The sequence below is a fragment of the Tripterygium wilfordii genome, chromosome 12 (assembly GCF_013401445.1).
Source record: "Tripterygium wilfordii isolate XIE 37 chromosome 12, ASM1340144v1, whole genome shotgun sequence".
Taxonomy (NCBI): domain Eukaryota; kingdom Viridiplantae; phylum Streptophyta; class Magnoliopsida; order Celastrales; family Celastraceae; genus Tripterygium; species Tripterygium wilfordii.
In genome coordinates, this window is record NC_052243.1 from 3,062,321 (window position 1) to 3,087,128 (window position 24,808).

The following is a 24,808-nucleotide window of genomic DNA, read 5'->3' on the forward strand; positions in this document are numbered from 1 at the left end:
CCACTGTCAACGCGCCTTCCGGTTTGGTGCCACATTGATTTGTCTGAAGACACGTTTTGGACTTCTTTTGGACTCTGAATTAATATCTGTTTGTATGTTTGTCCTTTGTCCGATTGACACCCATCATCTAAAGTCGAGTCCTTTTTGCTTTTTGTAAAAAAAAAAAAAAAAATTCGAAACTGTTTTCCCTTTTTAGGGAGGAAATTTTGCAGTATTGTTTCATACCAATTTCGAAAATGGCTTAAATTCAAACCGTTTATACCTATATAACATTATGAAAGAAGAAAAGGCAAAACGAGTTGGACGTTTAAACTATTAAATTATTGATTAATTTAAATATTTACAGGTAGCTGATTTGATTCGGAATAGAAGTTTTATTGTTGGGAATAGAAGTTTTCTCACATCAAAACAAAACTAAACCCAATTGATCTCAATTATCAACCTACAATTCTTGTGTAAATATCTCAATAAATGGCAAAACCACAAAACGATCCATCATTTCCCAAATCAAAGCACAGAAAGTTTTTGAAGTTTGCCTAATTGGAGTATGAGAAAGAGAGCCTTTGCCACCAATGAAACTCTCACAGATTCCAACTTCGCTCAAGACAGCTTCAGCTAGAAAAATTAGCGCAAGTTTGATCCGCAGCAGTCAAAACCAGATATACAATTGACCACCTTCAAGGGAAGCTTTTGCAAATCCTGCATAAACAACTGCAACTAATATTTACAACATTAAGTCTATTTTGCTTTGAAGAGCCTGAACATCAAAGCATCATCATCAGTTTATCTGCTTAAACTTACGGAAGGGATGATTGCTGCTGTTTATGAAATAGTCTAATGAGATGGTCATGATGGCAACAGTAACAAACAAAACAGCAAACATGATCAATGGTGTTATTTCCTAGACTTACGAAACGATGATGCTGTAACCTCTGTGTCAATGCTGTGTTGAACTAAATAGAGAAATGGAAAGGTATGTCTTTTGATGCAAATATGAGATGGAAACCACACAAATCCAATAGAACATATGGCGAAAATATCTAAGTTATCCAGGTATTAACAAATGCTGCTTAAGAAATGCATGTCTCGGCTTAGTATAACATGGACAAATGCTATTTTGATGATAGCACTACATGAATTCATCGAAATTTGAAGAAGATGCTGATGTTGATGATGAAATGGATGCATGCAACAGCTGCAAGATGTCATCCTATATCATGCAGTGGTTTCTCGAGCAAAAAGAACAGAGTACATCCCCTTCATGCTACTGGTATGCCATAGCTGCCGGTGGAGTTCCATTGGTGCCAGGAGAAGCGACAGAGTAGTTGCCATCCTTCCTCTTCCCAAATGGGTTCTTTGAATATGTAATATCAGGTCAAGGAAAAGTGAATGCTAAAAGCAACAACACAGATAACTGACAAGTGAAACTCACAGCCTTATCCAAATACATCCTCCAGCACCAACCCCGTCACTATTTTTCTCCACTATTTTCCTCCAGGGAAACACATATTTCCCTCTTAAATTCGAAGAAATATTTGCACACATACCTCCTACTTATGATCCACAAAAAGGAAGAATGTGACATAAGCAGTAATAAATGGCACAAAGTCTACTTCAAATGCAAAACAAGAAACACAACTATTTCAAACGTAAGATACTTCATGAGCAGTTACATACACATGCACATGCACATTTACAACTCCACATGCATGCCCACCTAGAGTTACCCATCCATTCTATGGCCCCACCACACATAAGCATGTACTTGAAAAATTTATTTCATTTAAAAAGCTTTTATAGGTTTTAAAGCAGGGAAAAATATTCATCAGGAAATGTGATACTACAAAATGTCAACTTACTTTCAAACTGAATGAATCATTAATTTGTCTTGCCAATAGTGTGTGTTCCGGTGAAATTACCAATAAGAAACCGTCTTAATAACCAAGGAGCTCTAGGCAAAGTGGTAGTCTACTCCTTAAGACTTGAACCAAGGCAAGGTCCCAGGTTCGATTCATCTCTCATGTTAAAAATAATTTGAAAAAAAAATCAATAATATTTGAGCAACTCTAGAGGTAAAATAACTAGCAATGCAACAAAGCAATTTTAGAAATATAATACTTATCCAATTAAAGATTATTCTCTGCAATGATGCACCATTAGTTATATGTTCCAAGTTTGCTTGCAAGAGAGAGCTGCACTTGCTCTCTCAATTGACATCAAATTTGAAGAAAGAAAGAGATGAGTACTGTACAGCAGAACAAAAGAACATGCATAGAAATGTCAAAAGGATATTGTATCCGCATGCCAACAGAACCAGAACTGGGGATAACAGCACCCTGCAAACTATGGTGAACATTGGTCGCACTGTTCACATCCTGCACGATTTAGTGGAACAAATTTTGGGAAAATTGACCAACATAATAATAATAACAATAAGTATCCATGAACATTATTCGCTAAAACAATTATAAGAAACCAATTTAAAAGATGAACAAAAGATTACTTCAAACTCAATAAAGCAAACAGTATGCCTTTCTTGTCTCAAGATCTTCATTTGTTTAAAACCAGGCTGTCTGCATGAAATAAAGGTGCAAAATCAGGAATAAGATTTTTTGAAAACATAAAGGGAGATTAAGGGGTGAGAGAAAGAACATCATAAGTCATACTTACACACTGAAAAGACCCCTCAGTTCTTCCTCATTTATATTCTCTCCAAGATTGCCAATAAAGAGGGTATTGCAAGGGGCGTTATCTTTTGTATTCTGCAACGGAAGTACAGTAATTAGGACAATATATAAGAACAAGTGCCACAATGACAAACAAGGGGTGCAATAACGAACAAGTGTGCTGTGTGTTGCTTGAAGTACTGTATGATACATGAAAATTCATACAATTTCAAACACGAGAGAATTATATCCTTTGAAAACAGAGGTAAATCATACAACATCCACAACTGAGCAGAAGCAACATTTTCTACAGCTGACAAACTTATACAGCTGCTATAGCTAATGTAGGTGTCCAGAGAGAGTGCCTGAGTCGCGTCAACTTGGTAGAGGAGGAGAAATTCATATTGACCCAATCTGCTTGATTTGGGAACCGAGAGTATTTAAAGCACCAAACCCAAAAAAAATACTTGAAAAAGAGAAAACAAAACTGAGTTTGGTCAGCTCTGAGATCAGCTTTTCGAGAAGTCCAATGGGCCAAACCCAACAAAGACGATACAAAATGTAGATGACCAGATGTCGCTAACACATTAATATCACAGTAAGAAATGACGAGAGAGGCAGAGGTGGTGAGTTCAAGAAGTTTTTTGAAGAACTGAGTACAAAAGGCTCAGTCAAGAAGAGGAGGGAAAACAGCAAAGAAATGAAGACTTAAGAGTTTAAGGGAAGAGAGAAATGCCGGTAAGATGAAGTGCGAAAAGCAAGCTGCACAGCATTCCTATGGTGCGCATCTGGGTGCACACAACAGAAAGTCCACTAAAATTAAAGATTAGACTGGCGACCAGCAAACACGATAAAAAAGGAACTTAAAGATGAAACATATGCATAATAATTCACCCATGTCCTAAAAATACCAGTCTTCAAATGCTCCTAAGATATTGTGGTAGATATGAAGTAACTATGCAACACCCTGTCCTATATGACATTTGAACTGAATTCTCCACCAATTTGACTCTTGGCCTATCCTTTCCCTAGGACGTCAAACCCAAGTCAATTTCTAATAGACAGCTTCAGTTGACAGTTTGCACCCCATTTACTTATTTATTTAATCGACACCAAAATCGAACCATTCCTAATACTTAGAGAGTTGAAACTACATTAGCAGATTTGTATCACTTTCTGTAAAAAGAATATGCACAATCGAACTATATCAGACGGCTCATATTCTTTATCTGTTGGTAGCTTTCTAGCTACAGATGTCAATGTTACCAAGATGGCAGTACCTTGCAATAAGGTTTTCCCAAGTAACCAGGAATCACAGCCCATATTTTTTGAACAAATACCACAGTAGGTCTCTCAGCCCCATTGCCCATTGGGCATTGGATTGACTAGGATGGATGGTGAAGATAAGCAAAAGAATAAACTATATGATGGTTGGTGTATGATTGGATATAGCTTTTGCCATACTACGTTTGACACAAGCTCGGGAACAGAAACATAAGTATTTAGTAGATTATTGACATTTTTGTAGACAATGCCCTGGAGAGGAAAAATATACATACATGAAAATGGCAATAAAAAATGAAATAATATTAGTTTTTTTTATAAAATGTAACAATCATACTCAACCAGCCACTGCCAAAACTCACAAACGTCACAGCATTAATCAATAGCAATATCAGTCCCTTACTCATGCAGAGCATACAACCCTAGGAAACCTCTTCCCATTTTCTTCCTATACAATATTTAGATGTCTGGCAGTACTATTTGTTTGCATTCCATCAAAAGGTTTAGCAATTTCATCATCAGTTACACAAGCTCATCAAATGAACACATAATAAATAAGTCAAATTGAACGATCAACTAGACAAAACATAAGGAATATTTCAAGAACTTATACGACTGCGCTTTGCATTTCCATAACTGTACATATTAATAGCCATGTAGAAAAATAACTTGCAATACTAGTGCAACAAAAACGTAATAGAACAATGGGAACATAAGAATCACAAATCTGTGGGTTATACTTTGTTGTAAACTACCAAAGTGAAGATTGACATGAAATTGGCAAGCATCAAAAATAATAAGTGGATAATATGTCTGGTTATCAACTTCAAAGATACGTCAATCAATAGATCATGGAAAAAGAAAGAACTAAATTGCAGGGATAGGACACATGCTTCTTCCAAGATATACCATAACAGTAGATTTTCTGACTGCCAAAGGAGCACTTCAAAATCATCATGTCACTAACAGAACATTCTTTATCTAATTTTGATTGTTTTTAGAAGACTTTAAGAATATAACCAAAAAACTCATTAGGTAATGTAGGCCTCACCTGAACAGGTACATAACTGCTTGGCGATGGAATAGATGGAGGAGCAGGCATTGGAACCGGATGCATAGGATATCCGCCATATGGATCATAAGGTGCTGGAGCCATGTACCTTAGGAAAAAAAATAAAACTTACATACTGAGAAGTAGCAAAAACATGTGGGTCACTCTCAAGGAACTCTAATGAAAACAATGGAATCCACCATGTGGATCACTATAGTTCTTCTCCAAAATCTTCATAAGATAAAGTGGGTCAAATTTAACATCTAAAAAGAAAAATGGGGGGAACGTCCAAAACATTAGATACCCGTGGGGTCCCCAAATAGGAGCTGGAGGGTGAAATGGAGGAGGTGTTGCATAACCTGTGTGACTGTAGTCACCACCAGTTCTCAAACGCTTGCTTTGATCATAAGCATTAGAATCTGCTACTATTCCTGCAGACAATATATCATTAGCGCTAAATTACAAAAATGATATTAAGGTATTGGATCTTCAACAGGCATTACAGAGATTGACTAAGAACATTGAATGGCAGTACTAGTTTGACTCTCTGTTTTACGTTTTCTTTCTGCTGATTGATATTTCTTGCATCATTAAATCTTAAATGGAAAACTAATACGACTATATCTTTGACTAGAACTTGGGCTTAGCAGTAAGGACTTTAAAAAACCAACAAGGCCTATAACCTATTATTAATAATAAATTAGAAATTCCTGAAAACATTGAATTGTGGGGTTATTCCTACGTCCAAAAGTCAACCTAACAATTCCTAGCTTAAGCAAGATTAAAATTAAGACTAAAACATAGCTAGAAAATACACTAAAAGTTTCAACATTAAACACAACATAATTTTGAGATTTCAATTTACTCTGTGCCCTTTATGGCTGCAAAGATCCACTAAGAATAACAAACATGTTCTAGTGAGAGAAAATTTAGTTCATTAACAGCCACAGCAATAAATTGCTCAGCAACATGCAAATAAAAGACTACTTTTATTGCTACATGCAAATATTAGTTGTTCATGAATTCTTCTTGCAAAAATAACACCCCAAGTATTATAGAAGACTCTACCTCAACCACGTCCCACAACCAAGCCAGTCCCCACAAGGAAAACTAAAATGATAAATGAATCATGCAAGGCGAAGCACAAACCAGAAAAGAATGAAATTATGGATGTGAAAGGGTGCAACTCAGAGGTCACGGGTTTAATTCCTGAAACCAATTGCTCCACATATTAAGTGGGGGTAAGGTATGTGCACATTCTTTCTGTCCACAACTCCGCTCATTGCGGAAATCTCATGCACGGGAGTTTTTTTTTTACCTTTTTTATCAATAAAAGAAAACCTAAAAGGTAAAAAATAGTATGTTTCTAATATTTAACTGGTAAACTAACAGCAAAACATGCATTTTGTCTTTTAAAAGACACATCAAGCAACTGAAGAACCATGACCGACCTCTTTTAATAAAAAGATTCTTCTTGGCCATCTCTGTATGCAACACCGACTTTGATTCTGCATCGAAAACCATTTCCTAAACCCCAACAGAAACCCAAATCAACATTGTAAACCATAAATTAGAGAGAACAATAAACTAAATCAAAGGTTACTTAGACAAGTATACAAACCTGCAAAGCATCTTTGGCAGCAACTGCAAACTGGCCAGTAGAGAAAAGAGCAAAACCCATGGGTCTTTCCCCCTTATAGTTCACTTGAGAAGCCTCATAGCCTGGTAACCACCTTAGCAAATTCTGCAGCTCTCTCTCCTTCACATCATCGGGAAGCCCCGTAATGAATATTGTTCGAACCTAATTACAGTGCCAACTTCATGAGTCTATATAACATAAGTAGAAAACTTTGTATTAATACATGTGCATCCGTGTTTGTCGCACAGAAGAAACGAAGGAATCGCGGTACCTTAGAGATCGTGTATAACACAGATATTGCTTAATTAGTGCGTGTTTAGCAAAAACCCTAGTAAATAAAGCAAGAATTTCAAACACCTCCATTAGCTCCAATGCTGGAAATATTTCATACCTCATCGTGGGCGGGGCGAGGAGTGTTGTCGATGAGGACGGGAGGAGGGTGGTGAACAACAGGGGGAGGAGCCGGTACAGCGGCCGGAGCCGGAGGAGGAGCTGCTGCCGGCGGCCACTGCTGATGGTAAGGATTGATTCCTGTACCCGCCATGTGGTTCCAATCGATCGATTACTTCAGTTATTCATAAAACCCTAAAACACCAAATTGCTTACTCCGCCAGAGGAACTGCGAATATCTATATCCCTAAAAGCCCGTGAGTCTCGACTCTTGAGAGCAGACCAGCGGTTTAAACCGCTTTTGGCCCGACCAAGTTCTAACCGGTCCAAACTGTCCGGTCGCACCCAATATCTATTTTTTAAATAATCAATCTGGGTTAATACAACTTTTGTCCACCGAAATATGTTCAAAATTTCATTTTGATCACAGAAAGATAAAATGTTCTAAGTGAATAATCGTAAATTTTAAAAAGGTTTCAAAATGATCGCTCAAAATTGTTATATGTTTCACTAGAGTAATTATCACAATATTCAAATTTTTCAATATGATTATCAAAAATGGTTATAATGAAACATATTATAACTTTGGGTGACCATTTTGAAATAGTTGAACATCAGGTGATCAAAATAAAACTTTGATATCTTTCAATGACAAAAAATTATATTAAGATGAATCTTATTTACACCCCCATTTTTGCTAAGTACACCTCAAAAATCACAAAAAACACTCATCTATTCACACCCCCTAGTGACCCTACCATTTCTATTGTTCTCCTTCGTTTCTTCTGGTATCTCTCCTTTTTTTTTTTTGGTGTTCAGTGATGAACTTGGACTACCATTTTCATTTTCAAGCCCAATCCACCGAGAAACCTTAAAAGGAGAATCAGAAGTTGGTCAAGGAAAGGGTTTTGATGCTAGTGAAGAAAAATCATCAGCCATGAAGAAGTTGCCTGAAGATCGTGACATCTTTAAAGGAGTGTGGGTATTTGACCCATTGAGACATCCTTTGTACAAAGAGGATGAGTTCGAGTTTCTGGATGAGTGGATCACATGCCTGAGGAATGGTTGGCAGGATTCACTATGTCAGAAATGGAGATGGCAAGCCAGAGATTGTTCATTACCCAAGTAAATCTTTTTTCTTTTCTTTTGGTTGTGACTCTGGTTTTAATTTGAAGGTTCAATGCATAACTGTTGCTGGAGGCTCTTAGAGAGAAAAATGTTATGTTTATTGGAGACTCAATACACTTGAACCAGTGCAATCTATGGTTTGTTTGGTTCAATCAGTAGTTCTACCGGAGAAGAAGAGCTTGAGCCTCGAAAACTATAATACTGCCTTCAAAATGGGGGTCTCTCTCACACAATCTCTGCTAAAAATGGTTTATACTATGTTTTTGTAACTATTGTGCATGGGGTGCAGTTTTGAAAAACTGAGAAAAAGGGGTGAACTCATAATTGTTTTAATTTAAGCTGGGGTTTATTTAAAATGGGGTGTACTCAGCAAAAATTGAGGTGCAACTAAATTTTCATCTTATATTAATCCTATTTTTCCATCTTTTGATGGGTATTTCGGTATTTTCACAGATATATTTCACTTCTCCATCTATCTCCCTTCAATTTAGTATTTGTTTATATTAAAAATGACTTCTAGTCATATTCTGACACGTGCAAGTATGAGGTTCATCGTCGGATGCTCTCATCGAACCATTAGACGACACATGGCAATCTAATTTTTATTTTGCTTTGATTTCTTCAATTTATGCCCTAATGTGATTTCAGGGACAATATTATAAAAAAAAATAAAATCTCGTTGTATAGTGGATGGACGAAAAGTGCCCCCACTTCACACTCACGCAGATACAAAAGAGTGCAAAGAGGGTTGGAACCTCTTCCTGCAAAACATAAGAGACTCACTATTAGCACCAAAGGAAGACCAGAGCATCAGCCATTTTATTGTCATTTCGTGTTGTGTATTGAACTTGGCACTCCAAACGCTCCGGCCGGGTTCGAATTTCATCGAGAATAAAACCATGCGGGGATAAGAAGCCTCGACTTTTGGTGACTGCTTAGACTATCTCTAAAGCGTGCAGGGATGGGAAGACAGAATCCAGGCAGACTAATATTTAGCAAACACAGGACAGTAATAAGAATAAGAAGTCTGAATCTACATGAGCATTTGATTATTCAGAATAAAGTATGCACAAAAATCTCTAGCACAGACTGTACAGTGTACAGGCTGCTTTTCAATCAGTCCTACTGAAGGCTGTATTCATCTTTAGTAGCAGAATCTCTCTATAATGCACTCTTTTTTCTTTCTTTTTTTTTGTTCTCCTTTGTTGACTGAACAGATCAACAAACAAATGCACAAGTATCCAAAATGAGAACCCAGTCAACAAGTATTTGATTATACGGAGGGAAGTATATACAAAAATCTCAAGCATGGAGCAGCATTTCCCTGTCATGCTCTTTATCTTCCTCTTTTGTTGAATGAACATATCAACAAACAAGTTATATCTGTCTATGGATTAACGCTCAAGTATGTATCTAAGGAAGTAACAAAAGCAAGCAAAAAGAAAACCCACTCAACAATATCATTTTAAGTTCAGAACTCATCTGTATCGCATCCGCTCCCTTATTATCTTCAGCCCCATATACCTGCCATGATAATGGAATTAAGAGTCAGAAGTCTATTCTTCAGCTATAGCAGCAATATATGAGAGCTTTGAATACAGTCGAGCGAAATGGCTTTACCTGCCCATCATCATCAGAGTAGCCTGAGGATTAGTCCCTGGAGATATACCAAAAGTTGATCCATCAACAACTCTGAGAGCATCAATACCAATGACACGGTACTCACGATCAACCACTCTCCCAACGACGCAGCCACCATGGTAGTGCCATATTGTGCTAACCGTTTGGCGACAAAACTCAGCCATCTGAGCATAGTTGGATTGGTCAGCAGGCAATGCAGGCCCTACGAATCTAAAATTTCGAGCACCAAACCATTCATGAAACTTAAAGTCATCCATAGACCGGCTCCTGAGCACGTCTCCAATCTTTCGTGTGCCGTTTACACACCTTTCCACGTCTATTGGGTTTGTAAAGTAATTGAATCTAACAATTGGGTTAACTCTGACATCTGTTGAGGCCAGCCTCAATGAACCAGATGAAAGTGGTCCAACAATTTTCTCCATAAGAGTGGCCACTGTAAGGTACAATGGCGAAGAAGGTGATCTAATGAACACTGACTGAGAAAGGGATCCAAAAGGAATGACATTGGATGCTGCTTCCAAATAAGCACCCACTTCAGTTATGCCAACTACCTGTATCAGTGAATGCTCCAATGGGATTGGAGTCACAATTGAGATACCATTTCTCGGATTATCATAGAGGTACTGCCCCACATAGGGATGATGATATGCAACCGGAATCCCCCAAGACGACAAGTAAGGTCGTGGACCAATGCCACTCAACAGCAGTAACTGTGGACTTCCAAGTGCACCAGCTGAAAGCATTACCTCACCATGTTCGCGTACCATTGCGTGGTGATACTTCCCCAATCGATCCCGATAAACAACACCAATAGCAGTTTGCCTAGGCCCAGAATGAGGCATGGTAGATGCCAAAAGTACTCTTTCCACACTTGCATAAACAGCAACTCTAATGTTAGTCGGTTTCGCATAGTTAAGAAGATCAGCGGAACTATGTCTCCTTCCCGAAGCATCAAATGTTGAACCACCAATCTTCGTACCCACCAAATGATCCAAACTAAATTCATTATAAGGATCAACCCCGGCCTCCAGCAACCCATCTCGAATGGCTGATTGCCAATTTTTGAGCTCAGGCCTAAACACAATAGCACTCTCAACCCACTCGTATGACTGGTTCACATCCCTTAAATCCCAATTGACACCAGATTTCTGGTAAAATTCAGGGTCAGCTCGGCTGTAGAACCCAGCATTGATTGCGCTGCTGCCACCAAGAACGCGTCCTCGAGCGTTGGGGACCCCATCCTCTGAAGTGAAACCCTGTGCAGGTGAATCAAATGTGTCGACCTCAGTGAGTGCGGCCAAGAATCCTTCTTGGGTCATCAAATTGGGGGCGCCATAAGAAACACCGCCTCTTTCAAGAAGCAATACTCGATAAGATTGCGACAGGGTCGCCGCCAATGGGCACCCAGCAGTGCCACCTCCGACGACAATGTAGTCGTAGTAGTCCTCCGATGGAAGCTCTGTTGCGTTGAAGACGAACTTAAGATAGCTTGGGTCCCCTGAGAAAATTTACCCAGAAATAAAAAAAAATCTTTGCTTGCATTTCTATGGCAGAAATTGAAAAAACGAATTGGATAGATAAAAAAGAAACAAAAGATCGTCGAGATAATGGATTTGAGAGAAAAAGCCTCCCCCACCCTGTTTGTCTGCCAAGAAAGCAAAGAAGAAGATAGAAGTGATGGGGACAACAATGGGCCAAGAGCTTGGACCAATTTTTCTCTTAAATTCTAAAATTTTCTCTGCAAACAAACAGGAAAATGGGGAGATATTAGAGAAAGAATTAAACTACTGACCTTGTTGTGGAGGAGGAGGCTGCGAAGCTGCATGAGAAAAAACAGCAGAAAAGAGCACCAAGACTGCAATGTACGGTAGACGAAAGCGAATGGGTGTGGCAGCCATTGAAGGGTTGTTGCAGATGGAGAGAGGATTTTCTTGTGTTTTCTTGCAGAATGTTTGCTTGGAGCGATAAAGAGAAGCAAGACTTTACCAAGAAGATAAAGAGAAGCCAGTGTATTCTGGTTAAAGATTCAGTTGGGAGAAGAGAACAGCAACTGGTTTATGATCATGAACCGTCGCGATCCTCTGCTATCCGGTATACGATAAGCTATGCACAGGCATACTTTTTAGATTGGACATTGGAATTTAATTTGGATTTTTTTTTTAAAATTACTTTTTAGATTTTTTTTAACAGTTAGATATATTTTAGCTTAATTTATTATCTTGTCCATAAATCATCTTTCTTCTTTTAAATAAAAAAAACTATTTATTATTTATATTTTATAGATGATTCCTTTTCATTATTAAATCAAATCAAATCAAAATATACAAATACTAACATGTTAAGTGAAAGTAATTTACTAAAACGAGAGGTGACTCGATTAACAATCGATTGGGTTAAATATATGTGTGCCTAAAATTTCAACGATATTTAAAAAAAAAAAAGGTGAAAGTCTTCGTCTATTGTGTTCAGTGTTCTACAATATCATTCCTATTCTCATCTTTTGGCCCAATAGTATAAGGCCCTAGCTCAAGGCCCATTCATCTTTGGACCAGAAACCGCCAACTAATTTGGAATCACAACAATATGAGAAATAAAAATAAAAGCAATAAAGGAATTCACTAATCTAAAGGCTAAATCAATCATTATTTAATCCTTGATCAAATTAAATGGCGACTTATTGCAGAGCCAATGCAGGAAAGCCAAATTGAAAACAAACAAATTCATAAATGGAGCGTACATTATCGATGATGACAAGTGCAAAAAAGTCAAATTGGAAACGAACAGATTCATAAATGGAGCATACATTATCGACGATATATTTTATTTGAAAGAGTTTTTCACGTAAATTTAGAATATATAGATTTTTTTAAAATTTGTTATGTATTTTGAGTGATAAATCGTTTTAAAGTTTCATTTAATAAAAAAAAAATTAAAACATACATGGAGAAAATGTGGGAGAACTCAAAATAAAAACACGTGAATTAATTAAATAAAAAAGACACATAACTAATTTTTTTTTTTTAGGTTATCTTTTCTAATTGTGTTCTTATTGACTATGAAATATTTTTTAAAATTATTGTTGTCCTTTGAAAAAAATCAATTCTATAAAATTAATGGGTACCTTCTAAATTCTAATTACAAATGGTGGATTCACAATAACCTAAAAAGTCAACCCAACTAATTCCTTTTACTAATTAATCATCTCCCTAACACTCGAGCCACTAATTACTGTAATAAAAATGGTGTAATGGTGTGGATTAGTGAGAGTTCGAGTCTTGCTCCCCGTTTTTAAATAAAAAAACTTATCTCACACACATTTGTTTATTATTATTATTGTTTGTGGAAAGAAAAAGAAAAATTATATGTAGAGAGAGACGTACCTCATAGTCTTCGATCTATATTAGCTAAGCTTTCCTCCTCTTGGAAAAATCTGAGATTTTAGTTCACGGGAGGCAGGGTTTTGAGAAGATTTACTCGCAAATCATTGTCGGTCACTGAAAAAGTTTTGCATATTTCCAGGAAATCTTTCTCTCCCTCTCTGTCTGTGATTGCAGTTGCACTCGGAGTGGGAGATTTTCAAGCACCAGTTACTTCAATTCATGCGATCTGTAAGCTATATCAGATTCCTTATACATGTCATTGTTTTATTATGTTTTTTTTTTTGGATTTCTTATTGGGGAATCTGTTTGGACTTCCAAGTTTTTGTCTTTTTTCTTCTGATTAGATTATATGTCTTCTTTTGTTTGTTTTCGGTTTGGGGATTTCAGTTGCAAGGAGTAGATCGTTTGTTTCTCTTAGCTTGCATTTAGCACTGATACTGTCCTATTTTAGAGATTGAACAGACAGTTTTGTTTGTTCAGTTTGGATCTTCAGATCAGTGGATCACAAATGGATTATAGTATTAGTATCTGATTTTGGGTTGTCTGTGGCTGCAGGCCTAGCATTTAGGAAGAGCTTAAACTTTAGTTTCTAGTTTCTTAAGTATATTCTTACGGATCAATGAAGAATTTCAACATTTTGATACAATTACTTGCTTTGGTTAATCTTATTCTTGAAGGGTGAGTTTAGTTTGCTTTGATGTTTTTCGGAGTAATTTCCCAGATGCTTAATTATCCTGGGTTTTGATTCAGGCCCATTATGGCATTGAAGCCAAATTCAGCTGATGGTAGGACTAGGAGTTCGGTGCAACTTTTTATTGTAGTTGGGTTGTGTTGTTTCTTCTACATATTGGGTGCTTGGCAGAGAAGTGGATTCGGCAAGGGTGATAGTCTAGCTCTGGAAATAACCAAAAACACCGCAGATTGTAATATAGTGCCAAGTCTAAACTTTGAGACTCATCATGGTGGTGAAGCTGTGACTGTCGATGAATCTGAATCAAAACCCAAAGTGATTGAACCATGTCATACCCGTTACACCGATTACACTCCTTGCCAAGATCAGAAGCGGGCAATGACTTTTCCTAGAGATAACATGATATATCGAGAGAGGCATTGTCCTCCTGAAAAGGAGAAGCTACATTGCCTGATACCAGCTCCCAAAGGTTATGTAACTCCATTTCCTTGGCCAAAGAGTCGTGATTATGTGCCCTATGCAAATGCACCATATAAGAGCCTGACAGTTGAGAAGGCTATTCAGAATTGGATTCAATACGAGGGTAATGTATTTAGGTTCCCAGGTGGAGGAACACAATTTCCTCAAGGGGCTGATAAGTATATTGATCAGCTTGCTTCAGTCATTCCAATTAAGAATGGGACAGTCAGAACTGCACTTGACACTGGCTGCGGGGTAAGAAATATTATTTAATTTCTTGTACCATCATCTTGTTTTTGAATGTTTCTCAGAAGCAGCAAATTTGACTTTCTTTTTGTCACGTGACAATCATAGGTTGCAAGTTGGGGTGCATACCTTTGGAGTAGAAATGTTATTGCAATGTCATTTGCACCAAGAGACTCACATGAAGCGCAGGTGCAGTTCGCTCTTGAACGGGGTGTTCCTGCTGTCATTGGTGTTCTTGGTTCTATTAGGATGCCATATCCATCCAATGCATTTGACATGGCTCATTGTTCTCGTTGCCTAATTCCATGGGGAGCAAATGGTGAGAGTTTCACATCTGTAATCAATGTTATATATTGAGCAAAATAAGATAATTTGAAAAGATTATATTTATGCTTGCAATCATTGTCTTTCTTCGAGCAAATCCTTCCTGCCTTTTTTCCCCTTTTCTCTTTTGCCTGAGATATGATAGCAGCAGTTGAGGTGATTGCTTCATGAATTTTCCACTCTGCAGATGGCCTCTACATGCGTGAAGTTGACCGAGTCCTTAGACCTGGTGGTTACTGGGTTCTTTCTGGTCCACCAATCAATTGGAAGAATAATTACAAAGCATGGCAGCGTCCTAAAGAGGAACTGCAGGAGGAGCAGAGAAAGATTGAAGAAACTGCAAAACTTCTATGTTGGGAAAAGAAGTCTGAGAAGGGTGAGATTGCCATTTGGCAAAAGCGTGCAAATGGCGATTCATGCAGTAAAAGACGAAATGATTTGCAAGCTACTTTTTGTAACTCTGCAGATGCAGATGACATCTGGTATGGTGCCATACTTGAAATTTCATTTTATTTTAGGAAGGGATTGATTCATCTGCATGTTGTGCATCTCTGTTTCTTTGTACAATTTTGTTGGTGGTGGTGTTTCCACTTGATGTTTGAAATTATTTTCTGATATAGGAATAGGACAATATGTGTTGGCAATATTTGGACGGTTAGCCATATTGACAAAGTAAAACATATGATTTATTTTAAGCTGGGTTTTTTTCTCCTAGTTTAAATGCCAAGAAACAATAGTTTAAGAAGTTAAGTGTGAGATTTGATAAGTGGTAGTAAAGAAAGTTTTCGTCATTTACGCAGTGCCCATACTGGGACAGAGAATATTGTTGAGCATGATTTTTGGAAAGGACTAATTTTTCAATCTTATGGGAAAATAGGGCGAATTAAATCGTCTGCTTGTCCAGTTTGCTCCATTGTTATTTTCTGTTGAGCTGTGGATTCTTGTCTTATGTTGAGCTGCAGATTATTGTCTTATGTGGAGCTGCAGACTCTGTCTTATGTGGAGCTGCAGTAAAGCCCGAGCTATATATTTAAGGTTTTTGAGTTGTTTTCATTATTGAAGAGATATTTTAGGACTGTTGGTTAGCTTGTGTAGATTTTGCATTCTGAAACTAGTAGGTGGATGCTGAGCTATACGAGGAATTCTTGATATTGAACTCAATAGAAATATAATCACGGTCCAGATCAATACCATCCCAATACTACAGTTTTTTCCTGCTTTGTTAAAGCTTTTTTGTTATGTTCGTTAGGTACAAGAAAATGGAGGCATGCATAACTCCTTATCCTGATGACGTTGCTGGTGGGAAGCTGAAGGCATTTCCTGAAAGGCTTTATGCAGTCCCTCCAAGAATTTCCAGTGGTTCTATACCTGGGATTTCTGTTGATACTTTCATGGAAGACAGCAAACTATGGAAGAAGCATGTGAATGCTTATAGGAGGATTAATAAGCTTATTGATTCAGGGCGGTACCGCAACATTATGGACATGAACGCTGGTTTGGGAGGATTTGCTGCGGCAATTCAATCTCCCAAGTTGTGGGTCATGAATGTTATGCCAACCATAGCTGAGAAAAATACTTTGGGTGTCATATATGAGCGTGGATTAATCGGCATTTATCATGACTGGTACAAGTTTACCTACCTTTGATCTGCTTCATTTAGTCTGAGGTTCTTGGATGCATTCTTAACAAAATGAAAACAATACTCATTAATAAATGAATAAAAATATGATAGGAATCATAGGATGCTCTTCTTGTTGAATTCTTATTGGAAATATGCCGAACTACTAATTAATTCCCATGGTTGACATTGTTTTAGCAGTATTCTTATATACCTGTATTCCAGTTTTGTATTAAATGTAAGAATTGTTTATATGATTTATCGAGACCTATTCTCATATTTCTTAGATCAACTATCATCCAATTTAGGTTCTCTAGATTGTATTTAATTCTGACCTGTGCTAATACAGCAGAAATACAAATATTAGGCTTCAATACATAGATGAATCCGTGGAACTCATATTGCATTGGGTTATCTGTTGCAGTAAATCCAATTCTACAAGTTTATTCTATTCGTTTTTCTCACATATCCTATAATTTTATGCTGATGAATGTCGTTCTGATGTAGGTGTGAAGCATTCTCCACATACCCACGGACATATGACCTTATTCATGCCAATGGTGTGTTTAGTTTGTACAAAGACAAGTAAGTAATACTTTACCGAACGCCTGTTTAAATCCTTTGTCCTTGCCATTAAGGCTGTTGTATGTTTACATCACCCTTTCCTGCGAGCAAAATCTATCTCCACAAGTAATATGTGGCAGAACTTTTTCCTTTTTGTTTAAACAGTTGTCACCAGTTAGGAATTAATTATTGCTATGAAGTTTGTCATTTAAGTGGAAACATCATCTTCACACTTTTGCCACGTCTTCTCGAACCCTGGTGTACAAGTGTATTATTAACGTAATTGACTTAATATCAATATAAGTGCATGTTCTCTGACACCCTGGTGTAAAAGGTGTATTGTTGCCGTATTTTACTTCATACCAAAAGATGAATAGATGAACGCACTAGATGATGTGTCGATACTCCATACCAATCAATCTTGAGCTGTTCAGGTTAGTTTGATTGATTTGAATGAACTGATTGAGAACGCGGGATTAATTACCCTAAATAGGCTTTGCCGGTAAGTTTAGCCAAAGCCTCTGGGTACTGCCGAGTCATTATCTATTTTATTTGATTGGTGATCCTTGCGATCTCCTCTGGAATCCCATGGTTCTATTGAAACTTTTTAGTTCAGTGATGTGGCTCACCTACTAACCTGTTTTTGAACCATCTAGCAGTCCAGCACAAGGCTTGCTGTCTTTTATTTATGCCAGCATTATAATTTGACTCCATTCGTGTAATGAACTATATGCAGATGTGATTTCAAGGACATTCTTCTGGAGATGGACAGGATTTTGCGGCCAGAAGGTTCAGTGATATTCCGGGATGAAGTAGATGTTCTGATTAAGGTGAAGAAGATAGTAGGAGGAATGAGGTGGGATACTAAAATGGTTGATCATGAAGATGGTCCTTTGGTCCCTAATAAGATACTGGTTGCTGTCAAGCAGTATTGGGTTGCTGGTGGCAACTCCACATCCACACAGTGACATGATAGAATGGAAAAGTCGAAATCCCGTTGTGTTGGTAAGCCGGTGATTCCATTGTACAACTCCTAACTGAACTTTCCTAAGCTTGGGAATTTGAATTTCCTCGACACAAGTGCTTGGCATAAGGAGGAGAGTTCCAGTTGGACTACTTGTTACATGAATTAAGCTTTACTGCATTCAAAATTTGCCCATGTTCTTTATCTCTGTAATTTATTACAGAGGGACCTTGAGAACCTATGCATCTGAGGTTTATGTTTTTTTGTTTTTTTTTTTTCTTTCAATTTTTTAGCACTAAAATGAACCCTACAGGCTACAACCTGCATTGTTGACCAGAAGTAGTTGAACTCTTAATACCGAGGACACTCTTTTGTCATTTGATTCAATGGTATTCTGTTTGATTGAAAAAGGATTTGATAAATATTGATATCTCGAGGAAAAATCTAATATGTATAGGGAAGAGAGATTTATCAATGAAATCAAATATGCAGTATTTATGGACAACAGTATCAGATTATCATCAATCAATTACAATATATAAGGGTTTGTGGATTTCGCATGATTTCATGACGAGTTGGCCCGTCTTTTCTCTAATCGCAGGAGTGTAGAAAAAGTCAATATACTTCTAATGTCGAATCAAGATCGGGCAAAAATAAAGTATTGGGTCAAATTCTTTTTTGGTATTAAGCCAAGATTTGCAACCATGTATACACTTAAATCTTAAGAAAACATAATGATTGGCATGATATTTTGTTTAATGAGGCTATATATATATATATATACTAGACACAGGAGAATGTTCCAAATTGGCATAATGTCTTTGTTGGTGGTACCATCAGTGGAATCAGGCTGGGGGGGTTAGGAGTAGTATGGCTGTGCCTTTCTGGCATGGACCACTTGCTAGACAACATTTAATCAATAACTTCAAGTATTAAAAAAAATGATTTGATTTACCAATTTATCCTCTCTTTTTTTAATGTTAAAATAGACTTTTAACTTATAAATAACTTAATTCAACATTCATTCCCTCCAAATGACTCCATTTTTTAAAAGAATTATTTTGACAAAAGTTGAATAAAATATTCCCCTCAATTCTCTTCAAAGTCCACCATTTAATTTTTTATAAACTATCCAAATAAGATAATTGAAAGGAAACTCCATTTCCATTTCCATTTCCATTATCTTCTATTTCCCTTCTCCAAATCCCTCAATCCAAACGCACTAAAAGCCAAAACTGCTAAAGGCATTCCATCCAGCGTAAGCATCTGGATCATGGAATGTGACGTGGCATAAGTGAAATTTACATTTTGATAAATATGTCTTGTACATATTTCATTGTAGAATTATCGCAATTTAATGCTATGAATACAAAAGGTTCTTAAAAAAACATCCTCATGTTATCTAATTTACATTTTACAGCAAATTAAGCTGTAAATGAAGTATTTGGCAATAAGGTCATATTGGGCCTCCTAACTTCCTAAGTACTAACTGAAACGATTGGCTGCATCTGATGAAAAACATCCTAGATTCATTAGAAAATTCAATTCTACTGTGCTCAATCATATGAAGAGAAAGCTGTTCTACCTCAAAATTTCATTCTTTTAGCTGGGCCTTGATCGATTATTGGATCAACAGTAGCCTGTGCCTCTCCTGATTGGTGGGTTTCCGGCACTTTCTCTACTTCTGCAGACATAGGAGGAATATATCCTTCTGGAAATGGTGGTGGTGGAGGAGCTGGTTGTAGCTGCAGAATAGAAAAGAGACATATATCCTTGAAATATGAGAGAACTTTACTTCAATTACATCTGTTCAGTGAAATACACAACAGAATTCAATTAATTCTTTGATCAGAGAAGCATCGGTACAAGAACTGGTCTCACAATTACTGTCAAAGCATTATTTTTGGGTAAGCCAGAGGGCGGAATATGACCTTGCAACACGTACAAATGAGGATAACAAGCAGGCCAGAACTAGACTCTCAAATCCTACGGTTTCCGTCGAAGCACTAGAATCCTAAAGCTCAAGCTTACCCATATTAGAACACTCATCTGAACAAGTATTACAAATGTCATCTATACAATCTCATAACAGTGTTGCGGGATAGTTATTACTTCATAATTTCCCAGAGCTAGAACTTCAGTCATATAATTACACATATCAAAACATTCACGTTGTAAGTTCGCTTTACAACCTAACAAAAACTATATATAGCCAAGAATCCTGCATTAATAGTCCCACCACTGTAAAGAGAAGGAAAAAAAGCCATGATGTAATAATTTTACCTTGCGCTGTAACGATGCAAGAATAAGATCCACTCTCTTAACTTCTTTGACGTCAATTGTCTCTTTACCAACCTTTGTTACAAGATTTGGACTCTCATTTTCTGTATCAACTGCATCAGAAACACAAAAATATAACTTCAAGTTTCTATAACCACTAATTGAGGGGAAAAAAATTTGTGGTAATTGTCACTTTTTTTTTTTTTTATAAATTAGTCTCAATTATGAAACATAAAGGTCAAGCTGTCTCAATCCAAGGATAGATTATCCAAGATTCACATAATCAAGTGTGTTTACATTATCAAATAGTGTGTTCAAAAATAGATTTGTTGGTCTAGTGGCAGCCAATCATTAGGATTTCGAACACGTCGAAAGTTTGGACTCCTTCCTCAAGCTAAAAATAACTAATCAATAACATTATCTATCAAAACAAATTATCAAATAGTCTCTTGGATTACTTAATAAGCTAATAACACATTGGTTTAAGGCTACATGAAATGTGGTATAACTTGAACTGAAAGCAAGCTGTTCATATTTCCAAAGCATGTCCAAAATATTCTCTTTTTTATCATCATAAACCAAGTCTTTATCCCAAAAGTTTGGAGCCGGCTACATGAGTCTATGAGAACATCACCGGGAATCCACCACATGTATTTGTTTTCTCCATTCATTTCTATCATGGATCATACATTCTCTTTAAGTGTTTTATAAAAGAAAAAAATAAATTTTCAAGCAAGCGGAAAATTTACAAACTTGCTTCAGTTGATATAATCACATGGAGAAAGATGTATTCAGGATAAAGAAAAGATCAATCTAAATAATGTATCCATTAATTTAAGAAAGCTACACAATCATGAGTATGCACTTTCTACATTGATGACCAAACTAATCTTTGCTAAACAATAGAATTATGGGGATTTTAATTAATAGAGGTTTAAGTTCAATTCCTTGAAACAATCTCTCCACATATTATGTAGGAGTAAGGTTTGTGTACATCTTACTTGTACCCAACACCGCACATTGCGGGAGCCTTGTGCACAAGTGTTGTTTATCTTTTACTGACATATGAACATTATTAAACAAAATACAAAAGAAAGCAGGCGAGGATTATGTTATTTTATCAAACCATCTTCAGAACTACCTATCATTAGTAAGCAAGTACTGTGTGGTTTTGAGGAACAGCACCAGCTATGCAAAAATAATTTCAAAGACCTCTTAAAAGCTGAATGAGGTAGCAGGGTAGGATACCAGATTTGGAAACCCAATTTCCCATGGTGAGCATTGCTTCCAAATTTGCACAAGGAAGCATGTAAACAACTGATACTCTCCAAAAAGGGGTTTCAACATGGCAGACCATTCTGACTTCTGCTCTCCCCAGTATTGCTATGCAAGCTTAGAAACTTTGTCTTCATTTCATGAGTATGTTGTCATGGGGTGTGACAAACTAAGTGGAGAAGGAACTTAAGGCCAGGTTATTTTGCAAGCTGCTAAAAGCAGGTGAAAGGAACTAATTTCCACCACTTCCTTGGCCACTTTTAGGGAAGTCTTGGAAGAAAGAAACTGGAAAGCTTTGAGGGAAAGAGACTCCTATTAAGCTAGTAATAGATGGCTAAGTCTCCAATAAAGAAATATTCACGTAAAACAATTTCATAATTTGATCATGTAACAATAATTAAACTCTTTTTTTTTGAAAGAAAAAGAAGAATTTTATAAGAAGGGCAATGATAATTAAGCATCAATATTTCCAAACAAGAATGATAAAGAATAAACTGGTATAGATAACGGAAATAATGCCACATATCCATCAATCAAAATGCAATACCATAGGTAACTCATGGATATACTAGGTGCACTCTCCAAATGCCAAACACAAATACAATGAATAAAAGGGTCACTATCTCTTGATAACAAATCAATACCATATCCAATCTTTTCCAACTTCGAGGCAGCCGTAGTAAAAGCCTTTGATATATAATACAGAGCTCGTCCCTGCATGCGAGGACAGAACCAAGATCAAATAAAGATTATGCTTCTTAAACAAATCAATCAGAACGCTCTCTATATAATCTCAATATTTGCATGTATTGTGGCATCAAAAAGACTATGCTCCATATACAAAGACACAGACAGTATTCTCTGTATTATATTTCAATATGAAGTTTTTTGCCACACAACATCAAATTATTTCAATATCAAATGCTGGCATGCAATTTGTATTCTTGGGTTGGATAGTTTCGCCTCATTTTTTTGGCAATACCATGCATGTTTCGATCAAATTTTCTTAAAAATGTCTAAAGAAAAAATAAAGATAAAGGAACTTACAATTCGAGCCGAGAAAATATTACAAAGCTGTGGTCCTTGATATATTGAACCATCCAAGATATAATAAGTCAGCATTGGAGTGACCCTCTCAGGACTCTCCCTCTTTTGCTTACGGATAACAAAGAGGTTAGGCTCCCGAACTTCACTTAATATGTATTCTGTGCCCGTCATTTTCCTGCAAAAAAATTTTATATTCCCTATCAGACGTCTTAAACTTAGTATCAAGATTGGAAAGAAGATTCTTTCATTTTTCCTAACAACTTCCATGAGCTGCAGTATCTTTAATCAAGGCACAAGAAATCTGTGAATTATCACAAAAAGAAGAACATGAGACGAGAAACATTTGTTTCTTGAATCCAGCCAATATCCATAAATAAAGTCCTAAGAGGCTAAGAGGTTTTTACATAACCCATGCATTAGCTTGCACACATATGCATTGTGTTAGAATATGTATAAATGATGTGAAATACCGCAACCTAACAAGTTAACTTATTGGGTTGAATGACTTTAGGGTTTAGGGATTAAAGATTCTCTTCTCATTAAATTAGATTAAGTTGGAGAAGAGAATCCATACGATAGACTCTAAGTAGATGGTAAAGGATTCATAAACCTTACCCAAAATAACTAGGATTAAGGTTTTTATGGTGATGACGACAATGATGATGGCACTTCTTATATTTTTCGTGTAAGGAACATGGACGATGGATAGCAAAGAATCGAAGAAGTAAAAGGACAAAATATTGCAGTTGGGCATATTTTTAAGATAAGAGAGTTGAACAATTAAGGTATAAAACCAACAATATTGTCTCCGAATCTTTAAGATTTTTGAATTAATTGAGTGGAAACTTGGTATCAGTAACACCTCAATAAGAATGAAGCTCATATTCACTCAGTTTTAAATCATGACACTATGCTCCAACTAGCTGAAGAGTACTATAAAGCTGTCAAGTCTGTGGAGATAGAGCTTAATGCTTGGAAACTCAACAGCAGTGAAAACCGAAAAAAGGAATGGAATGGATAAAAGACTTTCATCCCTTCAATTTTATCAAGGCTTTTACTTGAATGCTCTCCTTCGTTCAATATTGTGATTCAGACTTCGATTCAACTTATAGAAGTAAAAGTTTCAACTTAGCCATTAAATTACTTCTCCAAAACAACTATCAAAATAAAAATAATAATACTATACTTGAAGTGCAAAACGGATAGTTAGATAAAAAGAGTTCCAAAGCAATCCCTAATTGTTAAAAGAGGGTTATTTAGAACTTACGAAAGATGAGAGAGATCAAGTGGATGAATGGAGCGCAATCGGAGTTGCTCGTTATTGCAGGTCCAATCGTAGAAAGGGGACAAGGCGAAGTAATCGAAGATTAGGTTCCGATCGAGAGGATAGGTGTTGAGCCAGAGCTGGTCCCTGAAGCACATCCCAGTCATATCCGTCCCAGGTGGAGGCGGCAGCGCAGCGGGGTTACCATCGAAATTCGCGCCAGCAGGCGGAGGCACCGGAGTCGTTGCCATTATAATGTGTTGCTGTTGGAGGGGACGAGCGGAGTTATTGGGGAAAAGAAAGGAAATCCTAGTATAGGAAGTTCGCCGCCGTTTAGAATCTTCAGATCCTTCAGAAGTCGGAAGTGCCACGTAAGACCGATTATAGAACCGAAACCTTAAGCATTTGGGGCAGTGTTATTAAAACTGGCTCGCCCCGTCCCGTCGGTTAGCCCGGTTAAACCATCATATTTCATTAAAAGCGGGCCGATTTTATTATTGACCCGTTTAAACACTGGGCCCGCGTCAACTCTCCAGACCAGTGACGGTAACGGTTAACCGTTAAATGGGAGGCCTGCCCGAGCTGCTTTTACAAGAAGTTTCGGTCTCCACAGTCGTTTTTCGATCGATTTTTGTTGACTTTTTGACTAAATTTTAATTGATCGATTAGTTATTAATGATTTTTTCGATCGATCCTCATTAATAATCGATTCATTTTGACATGATTTTTTAGACAGAGCCCTAAAAATTTGTCATATCAACTTCCATTTCTTTCAAGCTTCAATATAGGATATTGGATCTTGGACTTCAAGCAATAGTGGGCAAGCATAAGTCCAAGATTCAGCCCAATGTTGAGATGGGCTTTAATTATACTGTAGAAAGTTCAGATAGTAAGCAT

The 24,808-nt window shown here is 37.0% G+C and overlaps 4 protein-coding genes across 5 annotated transcripts; 1 reads left to right on the top strand and 3 right to left on the bottom strand.

Annotated features, from left to right (window-relative positions):
* Positions 1-865: 865 nt before the first annotated feature.
* On the bottom strand, positions 866-7,296 carry LOC120011374 (cell wall integrity protein scw1). Of its 2 annotated transcripts, none has more exons than XM_038862479.1 (9): positions 7,032-7,294; positions 6,623-6,802; positions 6,453-6,528; positions 5,306-5,432; positions 5,002-5,110; positions 2,671-2,762; positions 2,504-2,573; positions 2,293-2,375; positions 866-1,364 (listed from the first exon to the last, which is right to left on the bottom strand). In XM_038862479.1, the coding sequence occupies exons 1-9, from the start codon at positions 7,182-7,184 to the stop codon at positions 1,265-1,267; spliced, it is 990 nt and encodes a 329-aa protein (XP_038718407.1). In that variant the 5' UTR covers positions 7,185-7,294; the 3' UTR covers positions 866-1,264. The 2 variants fall into 2 exon arrangements, with proteins under 2 accessions (XP_038718407.1, XP_038718408.1); XM_038862480.1 differs by lacking the exon at positions 866-1,364 and adding an exon at positions 1,836-1,854 and having other exon boundaries at positions 2,221-2,375; positions 7,032-7,296.
* A 2,186-nt stretch (positions 7,297-9,482) lies between these two features.
* Positions 9,483-11,801, bottom strand: LOC120011473 ((R)-mandelonitrile lyase-like). Its single transcript, XM_038862597.1, has 3 exons — positions 11,592-11,801; positions 9,779-11,297; positions 9,483-9,682 (listed from the first exon to the last, which is right to left on the bottom strand). The coding sequence occupies exons 1-3, from the start codon at positions 11,695-11,697 to the stop codon at positions 9,637-9,639; spliced, it is 1,671 nt and encodes a 556-aa protein (XP_038718525.1). The 5' UTR covers positions 11,698-11,801; the 3' UTR covers positions 9,483-9,636.
* Positions 11,802-13,142: 1,341 nt separating this feature from the next.
* LOC120011009 (probable methyltransferase PMT2) lies at positions 13,143-18,455 on the top strand. The gene is made up of 7 exons (XM_038862005.1): positions 13,143-13,407; positions 13,930-14,584; positions 14,684-14,894; positions 15,087-15,381; positions 16,149-16,523; positions 17,025-17,102; positions 17,818-18,455. Exons 2-7 carry the CDS (start codon positions 13,937-13,939, stop codon positions 18,047-18,049), a joined length of 1,839 nt encoding a protein of 612 aa, XP_038717933.1. The 5' UTR covers positions 13,143-13,407; positions 13,930-13,936; the 3' UTR covers positions 18,050-18,455.
* Positions 18,456-19,331: 876 nt separating this feature from the next.
* On the bottom strand, positions 19,332-24,308 carry LOC120010346 (mediator of RNA polymerase II transcription subunit 6). Its single transcript, XM_038861117.1, has 5 exons — positions 23,915-24,308; positions 22,648-22,822; positions 22,245-22,314; positions 20,329-20,438; positions 19,332-19,790 (listed from the first exon to the last, which is right to left on the bottom strand). Exons 1-5 carry the CDS (start codon positions 24,160-24,162, stop codon positions 19,632-19,634), a joined length of 762 nt encoding a protein of 253 aa, XP_038717045.1. The 5' UTR covers positions 24,163-24,308; the 3' UTR covers positions 19,332-19,631.
* Between the last annotated feature and the right edge of the window lie 500 nt (positions 24,309-24,808).

Bases quoted from the DNA above. Each gene is read 5' to 3' on its own strand.
- LOC120011374 (XM_038862479.1), bottom strand. From the start codon at position 7,184: ATGGCGGGTACAGGAATCAATCCTTACCATCAGCAGTGGCCGCCGGCA. The intron at 6,529-6,622 runs GTTTGTATACTT...GTTGGGGTTTAG, and splicing joins CTGCCAAAGATGCTTTGCAG to GAAATGGTTTTCGATGCAGA. The intron at 2,574-2,670 runs GTAAGTATGACT...TATTTCATGCAG, and splicing joins CTGAGGGGTCTTTTCAGTGT to ACAGCCTGGTTTTAAACAAA.
- LOC120011473 (XM_038862597.1), bottom strand. From the start codon at position 11,697: ATGGCTGCCACACCCATTCGCTTTCGTCTACCGTACATTGCAGTCTTG. The intron at 11,298-11,591 runs GTCAGTAGTTTA...AAATTTTCTCAG, and splicing joins GCCTCCTCCTCCACAACAAG to GGGACCCAAGCTATCTTAAG. The intron at 9,683-9,778 runs GTAAAGCCATTT...TTATCATGGCAG, and splicing joins ACTCTGATGATGATGGGCAG to GTATATGGGGCTGAAGATAA.
- LOC120011009 (XM_038862005.1), top strand. From the start codon at position 13,937: ATGGCATTGAAGCCAAATTCAGCTGATGGTAGGACTAGGAGTTCGGTG. The intron at 15,382-16,148 runs GTATGGTGCCAT...TATGTTCGTTAG, and splicing joins GCAGATGCAGATGACATCTG to GTACAAGAAAATGGAGGCAT. The intron at 16,524-17,024 runs GTACAAGTTTAC...GTTCTGATGTAG, and splicing joins ATCGGCATTTATCATGACTG to GTGTGAAGCATTCTCCACAT.
- LOC120010346 (XM_038861117.1), bottom strand. From the start codon at position 24,162: ATGGCAACGACTCCGGTGCCTCCGCCTGCTGGCGCGAATTTCGATGGT. The intron at 22,823-23,914 runs GTAAGTTCTAAA...ATTTTTTTGCAG, and splicing joins CTTGATCTCTCTCATCTTTC to GAAAATGACGGGCACAGAAT. The intron at 22,315-22,647 runs GTAAGTTCCTTT...CCTCGCATGCAG, and splicing joins ATATTTTCTCGGCTCGAATT to GGACGAGCTCTGTATTATAT.